The sequence below is a fragment of the Beta vulgaris genome, chromosome 3 (genome assembly GCF_026745355.1).
Source record: "Beta vulgaris subsp. vulgaris cultivar EL10 chromosome 3, EL10.2, whole genome shotgun sequence".
NCBI lineage: Eukaryota > Viridiplantae > Streptophyta > Magnoliopsida > Caryophyllales > Amaranthaceae > Beta > Beta vulgaris.
The window spans coordinates 704,229-726,838 of record NC_079204.1 but is presented as its reverse complement, the minus strand read 5'-3'; the positions used below and the strand labels follow the sequence as shown (position 1 = coordinate 726,838).

General features: G+C 33.3%; 2 protein-coding genes across 4 annotated transcripts; one reads left to right on the top strand and one right to left on the bottom strand.

The window, feature by feature from the left end:
* The first annotated feature begins 1,260 nt into the window (after positions 1-1,260).
* Positions 1,261-6,160, top strand: LOC104887907 (long-chain-alcohol oxidase FAO1). Of its 2 annotated transcripts, XM_010672683.4 has the most exons (3): positions 1,263-1,591; positions 1,706-1,978; positions 4,209-6,160. In XM_010672683.4, the coding sequence occupies exons 1-3, from the start codon at positions 1,367-1,369 to the stop codon at positions 5,955-5,957; spliced, it is 2,247 nt and encodes a 748-aa protein (XP_010670985.1). In that variant the 5' UTR covers positions 1,263-1,366; the 3' UTR covers positions 5,958-6,160. The 2 variants fall into 2 exon arrangements, with proteins under 2 accessions (XP_057249440.1, XP_010670985.1); XM_057393457.1 differs by lacking the exon at positions 1,706-1,978 and having other exon boundaries at positions 1,261-1,591.
* A 303-nt stretch (positions 6,161-6,463) lies between these two features.
* LOC104887905 (phosphate transporter PHO1) lies at positions 6,464-21,892 on the bottom strand. Of its 2 annotated transcripts, none has more exons than XM_010672682.4 (15): positions 21,464-21,892; positions 19,448-19,555; positions 18,337-18,586; positions 12,235-12,556; positions 11,502-11,550; positions 10,749-10,820; positions 10,272-10,401; positions 9,483-9,609; positions 8,356-8,605; positions 8,122-8,226; positions 7,952-7,996; positions 7,711-7,863; positions 7,272-7,556; positions 7,049-7,188; positions 6,464-6,936 (listed from the first exon to the last, which is right to left on the bottom strand). In XM_010672682.4, the coding sequence occupies exons 1-15, from the start codon at positions 21,728-21,730 to the stop codon at positions 6,846-6,848; spliced, it is 2,394 nt and encodes a 797-aa protein (XP_010670984.2). In that variant the 5' UTR covers positions 21,731-21,892; the 3' UTR covers positions 6,464-6,845. The 2 variants fall into 2 exon arrangements, with proteins under 2 accessions (XP_010670984.2, XP_010670983.2); XM_010672681.4 differs by having other exon boundaries at positions 12,235-12,577; positions 21,464-21,891.
* Positions 21,893-22,610: the final 718 nt, after the last annotated feature.

Below are 22,610 nucleotides of genomic sequence, written 5' to 3'. Positions count from 1 at the left end.
AGGAGTGCATCTCATTCGTTCATGATGTGTGTTTATGGGTGGGGAGAGGGGGGTATTCGTATTCCCACATTCTTGTAATTGTTTGTTGAGTAATTATAAACCAGCGCGACTATATATAGAAAACTTACAAAATGTCCAATCTATATACATATTAATCTATAAAGTTAATAATATAATGAGATACTTAATTTGAATAAGCTTTTATTTTATCTCATCAAAATTCACCCCTAGATCTTTCTCTTTCACTAATATAAGTCCTTGATTTTAAAATGTATGGCTTAGATACAACTCTATCTTGTAGAGTTTCACTAAAATTCTAGAGAATCCGGACTCTACTTTTTTCTATATATAATTGGTGTACAATTAATGATGTAGGTTTTCTGCATACAAAATATGAAGTATATTTATATGGGGAAAAAACATGGACACAACTAAGAATAATTTGCATCTTAGTGGGCATTTCTTACAGCACTTACACTTTCAAACAACGAATTTGTGATACCATGTATATGTTTTTTTTTATTCTATTTGGTGCATCATATCATAAATTAAACTACATTTACTAATAGACAAATTAAATTTGATCATTAATGTATTTGTTTAACTATTAGCAGCAAGTATAAAAACTTCATATGATGCAAATATATATAAAGACGAATTCAACATCCTAATTACTAATATTTATCTTTATGTATTAATCTAACGAGTCTGGCCAAAACTAATACATATATATAGCATAAAAGTGAAAATGATGCAATAGTATAAATTTGTTTTTACATGAAGTTATAAATTATTTTTTTTTTTATTTGTGTCATTTTTTTCCAACTAGAGTAATACTTCTATAATAGAGGCTAAGAGCGATGCTTATATAAAGGTCCTCGAAAACAAAATTGCACCGTCTATATTTTATTAAAGTTTCAATTTATCTATATTTTCATTTTTTAGTTGCTACATTAGAGCTAGTCACAAATATAAACGAGAAAAGCTATTGAAAGTTTAATTAGCATTCAAATTTATATTTTAACAAATACCAATTATTCAAATATTCACATTGAAAATCAAAGTTTAATTATAACTAATACAGTACTAAACATGTCAAAAGACCAACTCAACCAAAAGTTTAAACTGATGGTTGGAGTCGCAGAAATAGTTTAATACTCTATCAATAACAGCCCAAACATTTTCATTTATATATCAACTAAAAAGATCGAGTATGACTCGAGTCTCGAGTATTACCTAATGCTATAAATACACATATGATGATATAAGTAACAAACCATCACCCCTTCAATACACTTAAGCAAGCCAACTTTGAAGATAGAAAAAACTAAGTTATAACATAGAAACATAGGTAGAGAAAAAAAAAATGAAGGGAAAACAAAGTCATGCTCGTTTGAGAAAATCATGGGAGAAAAAAAACTATGATCGTCAACTTCTTTCATCCTCTGAAATGGAATCCTTAATAAGTATATGTGAAACTTTCTTTCCACCCCTTGATCCTCCATCTAAACTTGATCATCATGATCAAATAAATAACTCCATTAAATATTTCTTTCAATCTTCTGCATCTCAGAAACCTATACCTAATGAGGTAATTATATGATTTAATATCATAAATATTATTTCTTCAAAGTAATTTAATTTCCATTAATGGGTTTTTCTTCATTTTAATGATATAATTTATGGTTTTTTTTTGTGGGTTTAGGTAGCAGAGGTGATGAAAGATAGAGGATTAGTAGAAGCAGTTATATTAGTAAGGGTAGTATTATGGCTAATATCAACAAGATTAGGTACACTTTTGTTATGTGGGTTTCTTTGTTTTGGTAAAGAATGGCCTTATATTACTAAGTTCTCTCATTTGCCTATTGAAAGAAGAGAAAGAATATTGAAGAATTGGTCAAGTCACAGGTTTTTCAGCCCACTTAGATTGGTGTTTTACTTCCTCAAGTCATTGTGCCTCTACTTTTGCTTCTCTTTGGTATGTTTCCTTTTTTTTTTCTTTAGAATTGCTTTTTTTTAGTTTGCTTTATGATCCAAGTTATTGTAGTACTACCTTCGTCTGGATTTAGTTGTCGCGTTATTAGTTAAGATTACGTAATTGTGAATTTTTTTGGGGCTTTTTGAGAACTCGATGGTAAGAAGAATTTTTCTTGTGCACTGTTTTCGTGCAGGATACTCACGCACAGGCCCAACAAGCACCTTAATTCCTCCTTCCCCCGTAACCACATTGAAATTATGCTTTCACCAAGATTTGAACCTTGATCTCCCATATGGGAGATATAAAACGATACTATTAGACCCAAATATATTAGGCTGTCAAATGTCACATGCCTAATATCAATCCAAAAATAGTATGTTTAGAGTAAGTTATTAGTGTTGTTGTTACTTGTTAATGTTAAAAGGTTGTAGAAATGATCATGATGTTGAAATACTTTTGAATGCTTGTCAAAGCTAGGTTAAAGTCACACTGACTTGTTGCTATAGATTTTGATGGATGTTTTTGGTGTTGAACTCTACTCCTACTTGGCGGGATGCCTTGTCATGTGGGCTGCCACAATAGGGGAATTGCATTGTATTTTGCCTCAGATTTAATGAAAGCAACATAACCAAAATTATATATATATATAAAAAAAAAAGAAGTCACACTGACTCCTTTTCTTGTTATCTTCTGTTGATTTTGTAAAGTTGTTTGTGAATGGTGTTAATAGATTAAGAGATAAATGTGTTGATAAGAGTGATAAAGATGTAAGCTTTAATGCTAGTGAATCGGAGAGTGTGAAACAAAGTATTGTGTTGAAGATTGGTGGTGATTTGGATGTGGAGAAGAGCGGTCGAGAGGCGGGGTCTAAGGGGTTGAGTGTGAAATCGGCAAGTGTGAAATAAATCTATTTTGACTTCCTAAGAATTAGACCAACTAAGTTAATTGACATGCACGAAGTTTTTACTTTATAGATACACATAAAACAATTCTATTAATATCCTATATGATTATGTATTGTTTATATGTTTATATATTGTTTAATATCAAATGGTGAGAAATTGTTTTCCTATGAGTGAAAAACATTTTCCTTTTCAAAGGAAAAGAAACTCATTTTCTTTCATATTCTACAACTTCCTCTTTCGTTTCACTCATCCATTTTTGATCCTCCCTTTGATCTTCAGTTTTCCTTTTTCTATTTTATTACAAAGGAACCAGACAAAGACTTTAAGTCATTTTCCGTCTAACCAAACGAAGCCTAAAAGCATATTCATCCAATCAAAGACGAGAGCTTAAGTCGTGATTTAATAATTGCCAATATTTATCAAAACCGCCCACTTCAATAATCAGTAGATGATAACTACTGGCTACTGTAGTGCAACTCCTCAAAATAGTAATTAAATGACATAGATCAAAACTTACCAACTAAACTGGAAATAAGGAAGCTTTTTCACGCATTAATTATTCTGTTCTTATATATAGAATTGAGTTCAGGTGAGAATGAGATTTTACATGAGAAATGAGAAGAAATAACAGCCCTTAGATCATGCTACATTTTTAGTGCATTACAATCTTCACTCCGAAAGCAATACCTGGGTGACGTTCATGAATGCGGACGAAGCAGTAGATTTGTTGCGATAATTTCATTAACTTTGTTGCGAAAATTTCAGATTATAAACATATTAAATATTTGTTGCGAAAATTTCATTTAACTTATATGCAACGAATTTCCTTATAATTATAAACAAATTTCGGAAAAAAAAAAAGCATACATGTTCATGAATATAGACTAACCTTCATGCGATGCGGTAATGGATTTCATGAAATTTCTTGACAAAAAGAATATGACAAGAGAGATGTGTAGTTGGAGATGGGAGGGAATATACGACGTTTTTGGAAGAAGGAGAAGAGAGGAGAGAGAAAATTAGGTTTTGCATGGAAAGGATGAAAACAGGTAGTTTAAAGTTAACATTAGTTTCTTAACCTTGGCCGTTGACAGGATCTAATCTAAAAGTAGTGATTCTTTCTCATTTCTCACCTAATTTCCTTTCTCACATGATCCTGTCAACGGCATATAAACATTAAATACATTTACTAAAATAATATGATTTGAGGAATAAATGATAAAATCACACGTCAATCGATATAAATAATGCTTATTTATTACTTAATATTTCCAATCTTAACTTCTTGTATGTAGCCCTAACTACTATTCGTTACTATTGAGCAGGTCGATGATCACGCTCACAACCCAGCATGGGAAGCTATAGACTACAAACCTGACACCACCAATAGCAAAGCGATCAACCAAGAGAGGCCTCTAGAAAATGGTATCATCGAGACCTTCTACGAGACTCCGACAACCCTACTCCAATCTCTCACAAGTAAAGGCCTCAGTGTCACAGAGGACCACATAGACAACCTTTACAGAATCAAGTGTGATGTAGTCATTGTAGGGTCCGGTTGTGGAGGAGGAGTGGCAGCCGCAATCCTTGCGGGGGCTGGCCAGAAGGTGGTGGTTCTCGAAAAAGGAAACTACTACACTGCCCCTGACTACTCCTCCCTTGAAGGCCCTTCAATGGATGAGCTCCTGGAGAAGGGAGGGATGATCCCCACCACTGATGGTGCTGTCATGCTACTTGCAGGGTCGACTGTTGGGGGTGGTACGGCTGTCAACTGGTCTGCCGCCCTGAACACTCCAGACCCTGTGTTAAAAGAATGGTCCGAGGAGCATGGGCTAAGCTTGTTTGGAAGCCCACAGTACAAGTTTGCCATGCAATCTGTGACCCAAAGGCTTGGTGTTACAACCGAGTGTGTAAAGGAAGGGTTTCAGAATCAGGTCCTGCGAAAAGGGTGTGAGAATTTAGGCCTGGAGGCAGATCGGGTGCCACGGAACTCCTCCGAGTCCCACTATTGTGGATCTTGCTACTACGGATGCAGGTCTGCAGATAAACAAGGGACTGATGTAACCTGGCTTGTCGATGCTGTCAACTTAGGAGCAGTGATTATCACTGGCTGCAAAGCTGAAAAGCTTCGTCTTGTCAAGCATGGTAGGAGGAGAGAAAATCGATGCATTGGGGTTGTAGCAAGATCATTAAATAACGAGATCAAAAGAGAACTTCAGATTGAAGCCAAAGTGACAATTTCGGCTTGTGGGTCATTACGGACACCTCCGCTACTAATGTCTAGTGGATTAAGGAACAAAAAAATTGGAAAGAACCTTCACCTCCACCCATCTCTGATGGTGTGGGGATATTTTCCACCTCAGGGACCCACTTCTGAATTCGAGGGGAAAAGCTATGAAGGTGGGCTGATAACGTCTGCACATCGAGTAATTCTAGATCAAAGGCCAAACTCCATGCCGAGGGCCCTAATAGAGACACCCGCGTTGGGGCCTGCTGCCTGTGCTGCACTCTCCCCATGGGAGTCTGGCAATGATATAAAGAAGAGGATGTTAAGGTATTCCAGAACTGCTCATTTGTTTGTGATGGTGAGGGACAAAGGATCTGGTGAAGTCAAGTCAGAGCGGAGGATCAGCTATGAGTTAACTCAAGAAGACAGAGAAAACATGACCGCAGGTCTCAGAAGAGCCTTGAAGATTCTGATAGCAGCAGGCGCTGTTGAGGTTGGGACTTATAGAAGCGATGGACAGAGAATCGAGTGCATAGGGAAGAATGAGGAAGAAATAGAGGAGTTTTTAGGGTCGGTTTCTGCTACCAAAGGGCCTATGGCAGCTTGTTTCTGGGCAGTCTACTGCACAGCACATCAGATGGGAAGTTGCAGGATGTCGAAGCGAGAGAATGAAGGTGCTGTCGACGAGAATGGGGAGAGTTGGGAAGCAGAAGGGTTGTTTGTTTGTGATGGAAGTGTTTTGCCTAGTGCTGTAGGTGTTAATCCTATGATCACTATACAATCTACAGCTTACTGTATTGCTAAGAAGCTTGCAGAGTCTCTGAAGAAAGGCGAGTTCAACTTCTAGATAAGAGTTTACTTTTGAATTTACCAGTATTTATTTCTTCTTCTAATATATAAAGTATCAAGAGAGTAAATTCCTTGCTTGTGTAACTATGTGGTGTTTCTTAGTCAATATTTTTATGTAATAATTTAGCTGGTTTGTTCTTTTCCCACTTGTATAACACTTCCGAGATACTAACTATAATCATCAACAAACATAATTTGGCACGTAGTTGGTCAACACAGTCATGAGTAAACATGCAATATGCAACCTAATATTAGAAATGACTAGAATGGTTCACACGACGACATCAGAAAGAAAACGTATGCAAAGAGATGCAATCTCTGAGCCGACCTGATAACCCAACCTGTAGTTACTGAGAGTCTAATAGAAACTCGAACTGAGCAACTCAGCAACCCCCAATATGACCTCGATTTGACCAATTTATCATATTCAGTAATTATATAGAACTTCACATAATATTTGATATGTTTCAAGCATGACCTGAAACCAAACATGACGCTGAAAGATAGATTTTAATAATTTATTCCAAAGTTTCATTCAGCCAAATGCTTCAAAAAATTTATTGCTTTCAAGAAATCAGATGGTTCTTTGTTACAAAAAAATTAACATACATTTAGGTCAATATATATTACTGGAATAAAATGTCCAAGTTTTCCGCAGACATCAACCATTAGAGATTGATCTCAATGGTGAACCTTCTATACAGAAGTGGGGTTTGCAAGTAAAGTTGCATGAATGCATCTTCAGATACATATTGAGCTGGGAGATTTTCACCTGTACCTGATTATTCAGGGCAGCTCTTTGAATTTCTGAGGAGAATGTAAACGAAACTTGCATTCTTCCACCATCAGAGAACAAAAAGATATATACATTGACTTAGCTAACAGCTTAGCCATCTGAATCAGTTTCGCGGAATGGCAGAGGAACTGCTTTCACTGCCCTGTACTTGCCCACATTGTTTAGATGCTCATTTTCCAATCTGTTATATCAAGGAAGATAAGAAAAATATATGAGTTGCAAAAGATTAACAACAATTCACAGTTCTGAAATAAAAGCCGCTAGAGCAATATGCTACTTGTTAAGGATCTTACCTATAAAAGTTCCAATGACCTCGACGAAAAACTTCTAGAGAAGCCAAAGTAAAATCTAAAAATTTGGCTTCAATATTTCCAACTTTAATAAACCTCATCACGCTCTCCACCCAAGCAACTCTTAGGACCAAATTGATAACCTACAAGAAAACTCCCATTGTTACAGTTTTCTCTTTTGGCATGTCAATGAGATAAGATGGGAAAGAGCAAGAAGGAGACTTACTATGGAAATGTAATAGATACTCTTCTTTCTCAGAATAAGATCATCCCTTAGCCAGGGGTTTCTGGAAGTAGGATTGAAGAACCCCCAATCTTGCACGAAATCCCAATATAACTGGTATATTGTGGCTAAAGCAGAAGTCACCACAACTAGAATTGTGCAAAAAACTGTAGGTTCCTGTTGCTGGGCATATGTAAGCCTAGCACCAGCTGCAACCATGGCGGAGACATACTTGCCCAAGTTAGCTAACTGTTTCGGGTCAGACTCCTCAAACCATCTTCTGGCACACTTGAAGGTTGTACAAGGGGGCAAAGACACCAAAAGAATAACAGGGGGTTAATAACTTGTTTTAGTTCTGATATACCCAACTGAAACTAAAGCAGACAATACATTTGCATTAAATAGAAGAAAAAAAAGGTATGTTACTAGACTGAACTGCTACCTGCATAGCACGCCAGTAATATGGTGCAAAGGAGATGACGTATGCAAGCTCTCTGTACATCGTTCCTTTCTTGCAGACATCATAGTGGTGTGTCTTGAAAGTGCCAGCAAGTAAATAGCAGGCGGTGGTTTCCATATGCCTAAGTAGCGGAATCTGCAAAAACATACAATTGATTAGTACACAACTGATGCTAATAACAAAAATAAACAGCTTGCATTAGAGTTTGGCTTCTCAGAAGTACCTGGCTAGTTAGCTGGTCAGCCATGAAAAAATCTACCATCAAAACCTATCACAAAATTTCATAGACAAAAAAGGTTTGCCTTAATCAGATAAGTAGGTCATTAAAAAAACACCCATCAAAAAAAAATTCGAACAAGCATAGCCAAGTTATGAATGTTAGAGTGTGCATACCTTATAGAATGGAGAAAATACTATGTTACGTAGCACCTTTAGGAAGGAATATCGAGTTGAACGATAGAATACATTCAAGGGGCAAATAAGCATTACCAAAAAGATCTGAAAATCAAAGGTAGATGAGAAGTAAAGTTCCTCGTCTGGCCAATAATAGGTCACAGCACCATAATTACAACATAATATGATGTTAGGAAGGTAATATAGGAAAAGATGACTTGTAGCATGACTAACCAGGAGAAGGATGCCAGGTATAATGTCAACTTGTTGTGCAGAGAAACCACTAGACCTTAAAATGAGGTGGATGACCAGGGCACCGACCACGGAAGTCATCAAGGAGGTACAGATAAGGAAGGCATCCCTGTACTTTAAGGCTGTCTTTGGGGAAAACTCAAATATGAATGTATAGTTGATCCTTGTGGACTTCCACATGAGCAAGTTGCATCCATACATAAAGAGATGCAAGCTCAGAAGAGCAAATGTGCTGCACCACAACATTGATGAATGAGTAAATACAAGAAGGATACTGATCCTTTTAAAATTTTAATATTGACCTTTTTTTTCAAGGATGGTAAGTTGGCCTTTCCAAAGTGCCTATCTCAATCCCAGCCTAACGGAAATTGAGTGTCCTAACCCCCTTCATCCTATGATCCCATTAGAAACCAGACCTGGGACGCCCTAAAGACTGAGTGAGTTGTCAATTACCAGGGTAACCCATGGTCAGTCAACAATGTCCCTAGCAATGAGAGGTACATATATATGCTCCCTTCAACCATATTATTTGCAACTTATAATTCATAATATTGACGGGTTCCAAAACTTGGAAATACAGTTGTGGGCGTTGTGTCCCTAAGGGGTATAAATCTGAAAAGGGGGGGGGGGACATTTTCCTCTCGCTCTTTATTGTTCTTTATGACGGTTCCCTCATTTGTCTTTTCTACGTGTGATTTTGATCCAGAAACTCGGAGGAAAAGAAGATGCTTAGCTTGGCAAGCCAGTATATAGCCCAGAGAATGTATCTTCACTGAACTTACTCCAAGCATAAGTTGGTCTGGGCCATCTGGATTATCTAAGCATATTTGACACACTTTATGAACTCAGGTTGATCTAGGCTCAGCGATGCACTTTGGGCCTCAAAAGTCACAAACAATAATAGCATACAATTCTTTCCTAGGGAGCAAACTAGTTACATTCACATCAGTAGAAAATGCACTACAATAAAAAGGTGTTGGAAAGAATATTCAGCATAACTTGATGAGGTATATATGGAACAAATAAATTCTTACGGGGGATAGAAAATGGCAAAAGGACGTTCCAGGAAGAGGAATTCAGTGATATATATAAGAGAGTGTGACATGTACCTAAATATAGGATAGACAGTCTCCATGTAACCAGACTCATCTTTGCTTCCAGGTGAAAACATACCGGAGATATGTGCCAAAATAGCATACACAACAAAAAGAGTAACAAAACAGCCCGTAAACAATCCTGCTCCAACCAAACAAAAAGACAAGGAAAACATAAGGAAGATGATTAAACAAATCTTATTAATAAATTTCCTCATGGACCAGATAAATCTTATTAATACATTTCCTTATAAGGTGGGGCAAAAATGATGTGTATCAGCTGCAATATCAGGTTTTCTTACTGATAATGTTAATGTATCATATCCCCTCAAAGAAAGGTTAATATATTACGTTATTATGCCAATCATCATAAATATATGACTTCATATTTAAATAAGTATTTAATATGTAAGTGCAATTTCTGATAACATTTAACTGAAAATGAGGATTTGATACATGCAGAAACTTAATACAGTAGCCAGAATGCACCCAAAAACAATAGTAACTCAATGATAGTGGAAAATGATTAATCAATTGATTTAACAACGCACTTACGCAAAATTACGTGTTGAAATTGAGTATAACTAAAGGCTAATGGTTATCTAATATGCTAACATAAAGATATATACATATACTTCTAGTTTGTAAAATCTGTCAAGGGTTAGAACTTCATGAATCAACCATAACACTGACAGCATTGTCAACATCTGCATTCAAACTGTTTCATAATACGGAGAATGACATTTGATCTGGAAATGGAGAGGGCATTTATATCAGGGGGAAAAAAGGAAGAAAAAAACTTACCAACAAAAAAAGTAACCATGTGGGAGTCCTTCTGTTGTTGTGGACGCAAGAACTTCATAGCCTTTTTCCTGTCATTGTCGGCGAAGTGCTTGATGAATAAGGACTCCACTTCATCCATTAGTCTAACCACCTTTATGACACCACCAATATAAAAAGCCCAAAAAACGGCAACTCAGTTAGATAACTTTGTTAACACAAACTCACTTCCACAATCACAAGTTGGGGATAGAAATACTGGAACTCTACAAACAATATTCACTGAATCTTATATCCATCTTATAGATTATTCTTCTTGTAACCTTATAAAAATTTGAAAAGTTCCAATGATCTAACTTTACAATAAAAAATTCCAGGTTCAATCTACCTTTTCTCCATATTTTGTTAGGAAAATCGATGCGTTTTAGGAACTGGAATACTGGATTCAAACCAATACAGCAGAATGTTTTGTAATTTAATAACATATTTCAAAATTCACACCTTGTCAGAACTAATGAAATGGGAACCCTTCACTGTCTTCATATAACTAGCAGACGCTTGTCGATTTGCTACCTGTTCATAGAAATGTAAATTTGATGTCAACTAAAATCAACTAAAGTTATCAACAAAAGAAAAAAGTCTCTTTACCATACTTACATGACAAGCATCTTTTGCCAGATAAAAGCTTCATGAAACTACTTGTTTTATGAGTAACTAAAGTACCAAACAGTTACTTGGATCCATTGAGCTATTAGTAACACTTTCTAAAAATACAATTACCACTTACCACCATATATATCCATGCCCTGGTGGATGCAAAGTGACATTTTCACAAAAAAGGCAAGTACTCATATAGGGCATAGGAAAATCTTTATATAGTGCCCTTCCTAAGTAACATATTGTCTGAAGTATCCTATAACAACTTTGGTGGGAAATTTGTTTGAAAGTTAAACACCCTATATGATACTGACTTGAAGAATTGTTATCCTTCAGTGTTTGACATGATTGACACAGCTCAATTTGGGTTTAGTAATATGTGACTTCTAGCTCTAATATGTAGGTGCAAGCCATGCAACTGATATCATTACTTTCTTCAGCATGGCAATAATCAATAGGGTAAAATTAAGAATTTGTAAATGTTAAACATTAAAGTGATTAGCAACTAATCATTCTTAGATTGTTGTACCTTAAATGACAAGTCTGTACTATGTTAGTATGTTGTGGCAATACTGGAAAATATATAAATAGTCATACCTTGTCGAATTTCTTGAGGATCTTGGTGAATGCTACCATATTCAGCGTGCTGTTAAAAGCCATAACCAACTTTAGCATTTCTATGTCATTGCAGAAATGTAGCAAAAGCCAAAATTTGAAAAATAAAACCGTCTCATTAATGACAAAATGCAACCTTAATATATTATACATGCAGCAGCTACCTAGATCAGTTAAGGCACTGAAACAGAATAATAACACACTTTTAAAAAAAAAAACTTCCAGATTACCAGCTTTCTTTCTTTATTGTTAGTGTTGTTTCATAAATAGGATACATATGCACTTGGAATATAAGTTGGCAACCTTAAGAAAAGAGGAACTAGTACAACATATTACTGATAGTAGTAAGCTTAAATTACTCAAGAAAGACCACATGTTTAGTTGTTTACATTTGAATTCTTATTTATGTACTCGACTGGCGGACGCATCATTATTCATTCATTTGCAATGAGAGTCAAAATTCCAACATAGCATTCTCATGACAAATTATACACCCATATGGCCATATATATACTTCTATATCTATCTCACCAAAGTAAGATTAAATGCATTATACAAACTTTATACACAAAAAGATGCATAATAAATAATGAACTTTGTTAATCTTTGATCTAGCTAGCATTCAATCTCAATTATCCTTAAAACAGTAATTAACCAAATATTAGGAGGAATCAAGTGTTAACAGTAGTAAAACAAAGATTGTGCAAATGTATACCAGTAAGTTTTAAGAAGGCCAAGACCCCTGTAAAGTTCCACAAATGCCCCTCTGATCATTTTCTCAGCACACTGTATTTTCTTCCTGTTAATCATCTCCCTTGGGGAGTTTTTACTAGGAGTGTTTGCTATATCCTCCCACAATGTAGAGGTGACAGCAGAGATGGTTCGTGCCGGGGTGGTGACCGGAATATCAATCCTCAGGGCCATCTTAGGCTTCCCTTTCTTGGTCTTAGACCGGGTAGCTGCCCCAATAAAATTCAGTCCATTCTTTTCAAGTGCTGCTATTACTTCATCTGTCTGTGAAGACTCATCTGTACCCTCTTTGGTTTCAGACATGTTTTCTGCAAATTATTAGTTGTCATTCTTTTCTTTTAGCAATCAACCAGAAAAAAAACTGTTGTTCTTACTTAGTTTAGTATAGAATCAATCAATCATAAAGTGAGTATGATTTTCTAATTGCAAAGTATGATTTTCCTTTGAGGAATTGAAACAAACAGTTGGTGTGCAAAACTAAAACCCCAGAAAAACCCGCCAATTCATAACCCAGAAACTTAAAAATTTGTAGCAAAATGTTCCATATAGTACCAGACAAATAATTGCATTATTTGTAAAAAGTATCATTTGGGAAATCTTTAAATTAGGTGGGTGGAAGAAAGGTGGAAACTTTGGATTATATGGAAAGTGATCAAAAGAGGTGAGACAAAGAAAAGAAATAAGATTTGATAAAGACGGGTGATTATGTTTCGTGGTTGCATCAAAGTAATTTTAATTAGTTGGGCTCAAATTCCTGAAAACATGTTGGATGAGTGTTTCTTTGAGAAATCCACACGATTAGCATTGTGTTTGTGGCTTTTTTTTTATGATTCTTGAAGTGTCGCAAAAATTGATATCTAATAGAGCACTAAAGTTGAGAAATTTGGACATCTATCTTACAAGGGGTGAAATTCAATTTTATGATTTTTGCGATCAGAGGTAATACAATACCATTATACCATCACTTGCTGGTTATTGTTCATACAACAGATAGTTATTCAACGAGGATAATTTGGTATATTAAATTGTATTGAAATAGATTATGATGGTAGATCATGATTAAAAGGGTTGGTCGGGCGAGCCAAACCCAAACAAGGATAGATTCAGTTCGAAATTAAAGCTTGATGAGCCCTAGAATTCAAGCTCGTCCTATAATAAAGGAAATTCATATATGATTTTTTTTAGATTAGTAAGATGAAGTATCATAACAGGTTGTAACCTCTTGCAGGTCAACTCGGGTCGGGTAGTAAGGTAGACATTTTGGGTGTATGGGGAACTGGAAAGGGTAAGAGGATCATTTCTCTCAAAGCACCCAATAGTGATCGGTGAGGATTGAACTCTAAACCTTAAGGTTAAAAAGTCCTCTAATTTCCACTAGCCCATATATAGCTTGATATGTATATATGCTATACTAATAATCTACTCAGTTCATTTCTTTTAGTTGCTACATTTTCATCAAATAGTTGTTTTTATCAATTGTTACATTGTTGAATTTTTTTTTATTTTGGGTACTTGATCCACCATAAAGTAATACTATTATACTTGTTTTTCTCTTTTTCCACCTAAAAATACTACTTTTCCATTTTTCTTTATTATTTTACATTAAATAGGTAAAAAAAATTACCCTTTAAAAAACTTAAAAGTGACATGTTTAAATTGCTATAGATACAATAATGTAGCAATAAAAAACGGAGGGAGTAAAAAATTAAAATCATAGAGAAGCCTATTTTTGCAGGTGAATAATGGTGGAATTGCCTGATTTGACTCCTAATTGAACCAATGATAAAAGTAGCATATGCAGTAGAAGGTCAACATAAAAAGTCAAAGCAAGAGAATATAGTGGATATCCTATTAATAAGTCCATGATATAAAAATGATGACATCGTCCTACATAGGCAGGCATATTAATTTTTGGAGCACATAAACATCTTGAGGGGCGCTGTACTCAGGTGTCTGCCACTACGTCAATATCCCATGGTGGAGAATTAAGTTTAAGATACACTTTAGTTGGACTCTTTTAGCTAAATTAAATTATAGTAATATATCATATGACCAGTAGTAATAATGTACTCCCTCCGTTCCAAAATATAGTTCCCATTTTTATTTTGGGTGTCCCAAAATATAGTTCCCATTTCTATATTTAGTTCCACATTTTTCCGTAATTTGCCTAGAAAAATCGTGTCCAATCATTTATTTGCTTCTTGAATTTTGTTTTTTCCTTTGTTTATTCAACCAAAATGTTTCAATTAATGCTCTTTCACCAATTATCTCCATTCTCTCTCCTAAAATCATCTTTTCCCATACAACATTTATTTAAATAAACAAAAAATCTTTACTATCCCAATTTGCATAAATTACCGTGAAAAAAAAGAAATGGAAACTATATTTTGGGACGGAGGGAGTAATATTTCATGCATCAACAACAACTAGCTAGTAGCTTCTAGCTGCCACAATTTTTTATTCGATAATTAACATGCTCCGCTCAACTCTCATGAGTTAGGAGTAAGATGGGAATCCTAACCCATAAGGAAACTTTCAGAGACTGAAAACTGAGGATTTACACCTAGAAGCAAATATCTACACACCCAAATATGGAAATGATAAGAGTCGAACTCCGACCTTAAGATTGAGATGTGAGAGCTCCAAGTCTCCAACCATTGGGCTTCCACATAATTCTCCTACTAGCTGCCACAATTGTCATTGTTAAATAAATACTATTACATTTTTAATAGTTTCCATTCTATATTTTTTTCACGGTTTTAAGATCGATAAAACTTGATTATTTTATTAGGTAATTTATTGATTACTAATCAAATTTATTTAATATTTATATTTTTAATTATATATATTAATAAAAAATCAATATTTGAAAAATACATGTTTAATAAATATGATAAAATCTTACTTATGGTATTGACTTTCAATTTATCAATGAAAATCTATAGTGATAATTAATGAACTTTAATTTGAATAAAAAAACATATGTTTTCCACAACTTGCCATTAAGATAAATTAATTCGTTGCATCCCACTAACTTTTCTAATTAATATGACTAAAGAAACAATATTTCTTACTTTTTTTTTTGAGCATGTAACAACCCACTATATACATTGGACACTACTTTATGTAAAAACGATTTTAATTATTCATTAAATTAAGTGGGCTAGAAAACTGTGAAGATTATTTTTTGGATGTTCAAATCATTAATATATATGATGCTTTGTATCGCAAATTTCAGCTTATACATAATTTTAGCTAGATTGTTATTAGTTTTGTCCAAGCCACCATTTCCAATCATATTGGAAATAAGAAATAGGGAAAATTGAAATTACATGCTATAAGCCTATAAACATAAATCCTGTATTGCTTCTATAAGGTTCCGTTTGGTAGAGCGTAAAACATTTTCAGTGTAAAATGATCTTCATGGAAAACAATTTACAATAGAAAACACAATTCCAAAATTAGTTTTCCGTTGTTTGGTTTCATGTAAGGAAAATGATGAAATGAAAGGAAATGAAAGGGAAAGTAAGGAGGTAGAGAGAAAAGTGTACAAGAGAGATAAGGAAAACAATTTTCCCTTCATTTTGAAAGGAAAAAGGCTTTCCATCGTTGGGAGAGCAATTTTACCCTAAGGGAAAATGGTTTTACACTATTTTGCCAACCAAACAATGTAAAACTGAAAATAGAGGAAAACAGTTTTCCGAGAAAATGTTTTACACCCTACCAAACGGAACCTAAATGTCTAGCTTCTAATCACCCAATCATGCTTTAATATTGTTGGAATTTGTGCCTACTCAAAGGTCAATGTCAATCATATATATACAATGGTGAAAATTTTGAGAACAGCTCTATCTAATCGGTGGGTTAACAACTCATTAAAACAAATCGGAATAAATAAATGGTAAAATTCAATTCATCAATTTTGATAATTTTTTATTTCTAATTGATTAACTACCCACTGAGTAAATGTAAAATTGTTCAAAAATTCTTTAAAAGAGGATTGAACTCAAAAAAACAAACCTAGCCTCCCCTCTCCTTTTCTCTCTCTAAAACCCTAGTCTTTCTTACCCCTTCTTCATCAATTAGGGGGCTGCCATGGATGTTTTCATCCATAGTAAGCCCCTTTTTCCCTTTTATTTTCAGTTTTTAGTTCATTTTCTTGTTTTGTTCAATAAATTAGTATCTCTTTATGAGATTTTCTCAAACCCTTTTATGGGGTTTTTAGTTTCTATTTTGGAAATCTCCTTCTCCCATATGGGAGTTGTGAGTACGGTTCTTTTGTTTTTAGGTATGAGAAATTATTCTCATTGGTTGAAGTTCGAGATTCAACCTGAAGAATTAGGGTTTCACAACTTCTATAAAATTATGGAAGACTATTGGAGTACGTTCATCCCAAAATTTCCGCATCTGTAGATCGTATGCCGAACCAGAGCGAACTCACAGATTGCATTGCTTCAGATGAAGATTTTTATTAAGGCAAAATTAAGTCAAATCTGCGATGTTTACATTTCTAGGAAATATGTATTTCTATTAGAATTTTATGTTTTTCAGAAATGACTTGTAAGTGCCGTTTGACGAAATATTAATGAAATCCCTTTTCTTTCTTTAAAAAAAAAAAAAGGATTGAATGTCTGTGACTAACTAACTATCTTTCAAAAAAAACACTATCTTTCTTATTATAGCCAATGGAGTAATGGAAAAAAATGTTATCTTCTACCGTTCTACTCATTTGTATCACTATATGTGCTCCTACCACTCAATCCTACCAAATAATATAAATTATTATTTACCTTATTTAATTTATTTTTTGAAATATTGTTTAAATCTAATAATGTAAACTAATAATAATATTGTATGACACATATTATGGTACAAAAAAGTGGAATAAAAGTTTTGGACTCTAGAGTAATATATGTTCTAATTTTTTCTTCTTTCGTTCTTTATTAATTTTAACATTTGAATTTTTACTTTTTTGCGCTTGTGAATTCATAACTTCATCACTAATATCTTTAATTACCCTTAATGAAAATTATATTTGAAAAAATTAATACAATGAAATTACATATATCGAGAACAATTTGATAGGATCCCACATGAATATATTTTCCTGTATGTAAAGCCAAATCACAATTAATGATGATAAAGTTATGTGTAAATAGCGTAAAATTTCAATTATTATTATTAATAAAAGAACGGGAGTATATGTATTATTGGCCCTATAGATTTAACCATTTAGGTGGTGATGTCTTTATTCCAAAATATTAGTAATTATTCTTTTTGATCCATATGAGCTGCAAAAGCAGTACAAAGAAGAGGAGGGGGGATCCGAACCTGTGAATTATTAATTTACAGCACCTCGATTTTAACCACTAAGCCAAGACAACCTTGGTAAATATTAGTAATTATTAGTTCAGATACCTACTATCATAAAACTTCAAATACCTAATATCGTAATACTTCAAATACCTAATATCGTAATACTTCAAATACCTAATATCCTAATATTATTTATACTATTTTTTCTCTCTTTTTTTTTTAGCTTCAACTTATGACAAGAGAAATAATAGTATCTACGTTTGTACATACATATTAATCCGACTGTAAAGTTGCATGGAAGAGTTGTGTATAGAAGCTAAGATAACACCGCAAGAATAACGTTGTTTTGACATACAAATTAATTTGTTCGAGAAGTACTATTCTACTATAGGCTTCATACATGGTCTTAATTCAAAAACTAGTTATTCGATCCGGGCTATGTCTCGGATAAGAAAAAATTTCATTTATTAATATAATACTTTATGATAATAACACTAAATACAACTTAGCTTAGTGGTTAGAACTTTAGTATATGTACTTGAGGTCTCGGGATCAAATCCTATTTTATGCAATTTCTTTTTTTTTTTTATTGTACATGAATTACATGAACTAAAACTCTCTAGGGATAGCGCCATGTGACACATTTCTTATTTTTGCACGCCTTTTAATATATATGTATAGATATTGATAGTATGGCCACATTAATTATTACGATATATATGAATTTGAATCATAACTCTTTTGAACTTACCAGAATAGTCAGAGTGTCGAGATGATGTTGAATTAGAATTAGAGCGAGATATAAATCCTCCATGCAAAGATGATTTTGGTGACAAGAAACTTTTTCTGCGACGTTGATCTAAAATTGGCTTAAGATCTTGTAATATTTGTAGTTGCTTAAGAAGACCTTCTCCTCTCTCTAAGAATTCAGCTTCTCTAGCAGTGTAGAAACGGTTCACCTTTTCAAGCTCCTCATCCAACATATCAAAAAACAACTTTACCTATATAATCATCATCATAACAATTTGTTAAATACTACCTCCGTTCTCTTTTAGTTGCAACATTTGACAAATTGCACTATTCATGTTCTCTTATTTGACCACATTTATTGATTTATATGTTAAACAAAATATAGTCATGTGGGGTCTTGTTTGATTCGTTTCGATGTAAGCTTTCATAATATCAAATTTTTATAATTTTTACTTACATACAATTAGAGATAAAACGATTTGAAATTATACATTGGCAAGCGTGAAAGTCAAAACGTTGCAACTAAATAAAAACAGAGGTAGTATAAGCTTGGATGTACATGTCCATTATAAGAAGAGAGAGTACACTTTACAAGACTAAGAAGGTTTCATGTTATTAAAACCATATGTCAGTAAGGGGAGTAGGCCTTATTGTCTTATAATTGAACTCATCTCTCTTCTTTTATTATATGTGACACTCACATGTGTTGTGCGTTATATATCATAGTTTCAATACAATTTTATGTCGAAAAAATCTAATAATTTACTGTTTTAAATAGTCACGCTATGGTATAATTCCTGATAGAGTATTAAATTATTCTTGAGACTCTAATCATCAGCTCAAACATTTGATTGAGTTGGTCCTTTGACATGGTATCAGAGCCAGCGTGACATAAAGGTCACGGGTTGAAATCTCATCCACCCCCTCCTTTCTAAGTGAAATATTTAGCTTCTGATAGAGTATTAAACTATTCCTAAGACTCCAATCATTAGCTTAAGCTTTTGGTTGGAGTCTCAGGAATAGTTTAATACTCTATCAATTCCGAATTCCGAACCAGCAATGAAATGGGTAAATCTAGACGATGGAAGTTTCTTCATATATCTAATTATTACCTCATCTTCTTCGGAGAATAGTTGTGAAAGTTCTGTATCATTGTATTCATGTAATGCTTCCTCTTGATCAACATGGTCCTGATTTTCCGTAGATTTATGTCTCACCACCTGCAATATTATTAGCTTGCTTGTTATTCATGCAACTCTTTTCTTCCTTTTTTTTTTTATAAGTTCTCTTTTTCTTCATTGCTTTTGTTTTTGTCCCTTACTTTGTTTTCATGATTTAGGTGGTTTTAATTATGGGTTTTTCTTGTTAGTATTTCACGATGGTTTCGTGACGGTCATACCAAAAAACAGCCACATAATTATGCATAACAAGACAACATTTAAAGGCCAAATTATTGTTTCTTACGTACATCAACATCTCAAAAAGAAAAAAAAAAGTAACCTATTTGCTTGCAATCAATCAATTTACTAAAAGATAAACTGAAAGCTAATCCTAAATGAATATTATTCACTTACTTTAAAGATCTTTAAACACTAGCTATTTATATTTTACACGATCTTTAATGCACAAGTTCGTTAAATGAACTAAAATATATATGAAATAGAGGAGAGCAAGAAATTAAAAAAAAGCATATATATATATTATATATTAATATATATATATATATATATATATATATATATATATATATATATATATATATTGTATGTTTTTGTATATCCATATGAGTCACGAAGGCGATACAAAGTACAAAGAATGGGAGGGCGAATTCGAACATGTGACCTATTGTTCACAGCACCTCAATCTTAACCACTAGGCCAAAACATCCTTGGTATTATATGTATATTGTGGTAACATAAATACTTTCTCCGTTTGGTTTTAAATACAACAAATGGATATTATTTGTGAGATATAAAATATTCGTTTGTTGCATTTAAAACGAAACGGAAGAAATATACGAAATAGCTTCGGCATTTTAATTAACCATTTTTTAATCAATGTGATTCAATGTTGATGTCACGCACTATCAAAAAAAAAAGTTTGCCATAAAAAAATTTGTTTACATTTTTTAAATGATCATGCATCTTCACCTTAGACTCGCACCACAACTAAAATAAGCAGTAGTGCATGTACTATGTGAATCTTGTATTAAATGAGTAAGTTTTGAATCCAAAATCAGACCTTTAAAGAAAGCTAGGAATAGAAAACAAAAAGGCAACACTCATACTCCATCCACAAATTAGATACGGGTGTCCACCACAATAACAGATTAAAGTACTCGTGAATATATATATATATATAGGATTCTAACCTAATTAAACAAAAACTATTAAAAAACAAACACTAATCTTTTGTAGTATGGATGCACTAGAGAGAGAATAAGTTGATGAAATTTCGAGATTATATAGGATAATTTATCTTTTTTAGGTGTTTGCACCCGGTTCACCCTTCGGACTACATCCGGATTGAGGTCAAGTTCGGGGTGGTTAGGTTCCATTCCTTATAGGATAATCTATTTTGACCATGAGATTATTAAACTATATATTACTATTTTAATAAGGAAAAAAATCATAACTAGCCCTATCATATTATTAAACTATTACTATTTTATTATGTAAATAAGACTTATTATTGGACTTACCCTATGGTGCAATTCGAGTTTAATTAATGCAAAATTGTTTCGATTTTAAAAAAATTAACACTTTTACCTAATTTAGGACCAGTAACGGTGCATAAGGACTAATTATTATTTTTACTTTTCAAGAAAATTTATATCGTAAATCTTGGAAGAAATGTGAGAGAATAATATTTGTGAGATGGTGATGGAGGGAAAATTATTAAAAAAACTAACTTATTTGTTTATTGTCAAATTTGGACGCATAACCAAGCTACAATGATATTAACATGTATCAAACCAAGCAAGCTAAAAAAAAAATCTAACTACATACACATGCTTAACCTTTGCTTGAAACCCTTAAAATTCACGTGAATTAACAAGATTAATGTGTTCCTCAACCCAAAAGAAAAAGCTCGACTCGAAAACTCGAAAACACGTACGTATAATATACCTCATTGTGATCTCCATTACATGAACTACCACTTGTATGGAGTTTAAGAGAGATTAAGGAGATGAAATTTCGAATCGGGTCGAAAACGGAGTGACCAAAATCGGAGCAATATTGTCCTGGAGAGTTGCTGAAAACTTGAGCTACTTGTTTTGGTTTACGTGAGAGTCTAATTTTCTTGATATGTTTTTTCAGGAGCCAATAATTTACAAAATAATCTTTCCATTCTGGTATAAGTTGTGCTTCTAACTCCTTAGAAAACTTCACCATTTTTTTTTTGGTCTTAGAAACAAAATTTATAAATATATATCCCCTTTTTTTTTCTTGTTGTTGTTCTTCTTCTTTGTTACATGGAAGCAAAGAAGGAGAAAAGGGGAGGAAAGGAGAGAAAGAGGAAGAAATAATAGAAAGTTGTTAATTGCATTAGAGAATTTCATAAGCTTTATTTATATATATAGAGTGAAGAAAATATGTTATCTTAGCTTTTTTGGTGGGGTTAGATTTTGAAGAAATGGTGGTACTTGTACTTTTTTGGCTTTTGGGTTTTTTTTCTTTTTCTAAACGAGCTTAAACCGGAATGTGGTTATAGTGGAATACTACTAGTAACTTTTTGCTAATAATAATTTAATTAAGCTATTTAAAATTAGTTTATTATTAAGTGGACATTATTAGATGAGAAAGGGAGTTTGGTTTTAAACATTACAACTATTGGCCATATGTTGAATATGATTTATATTAATTATAAGACAAAAGTTATATGTAGACCTAACAGCTGTATATAAGAAGCTCTAATGAAAATAAATTATATTAATTATTGATCATTTATTACATCGATTGATGTAAAAAATTTCCATAAATTCACAACTTATTTCCATTTTAAGTAGTATATTTATAGGGTTGCATATAGCATAACCCTAATTATAATTATTTGATTTGAGATTATTGTCTCTTGTAGTACAATGCTCTCTAGTTTAGATAAATATATTATTAAATGAAAAATCAATAATTTTAGTATTATCCACTTACTAATAGAAGAAATGAAGAATGTATTTTAATCATACCTTTTGCGTGCATTTATAAACTCTATTTCTAAAAAAAAATTAAATAGATAGTGCACTAGTGGTTGTGAAAAAGCAAGCAAGGATCTAAT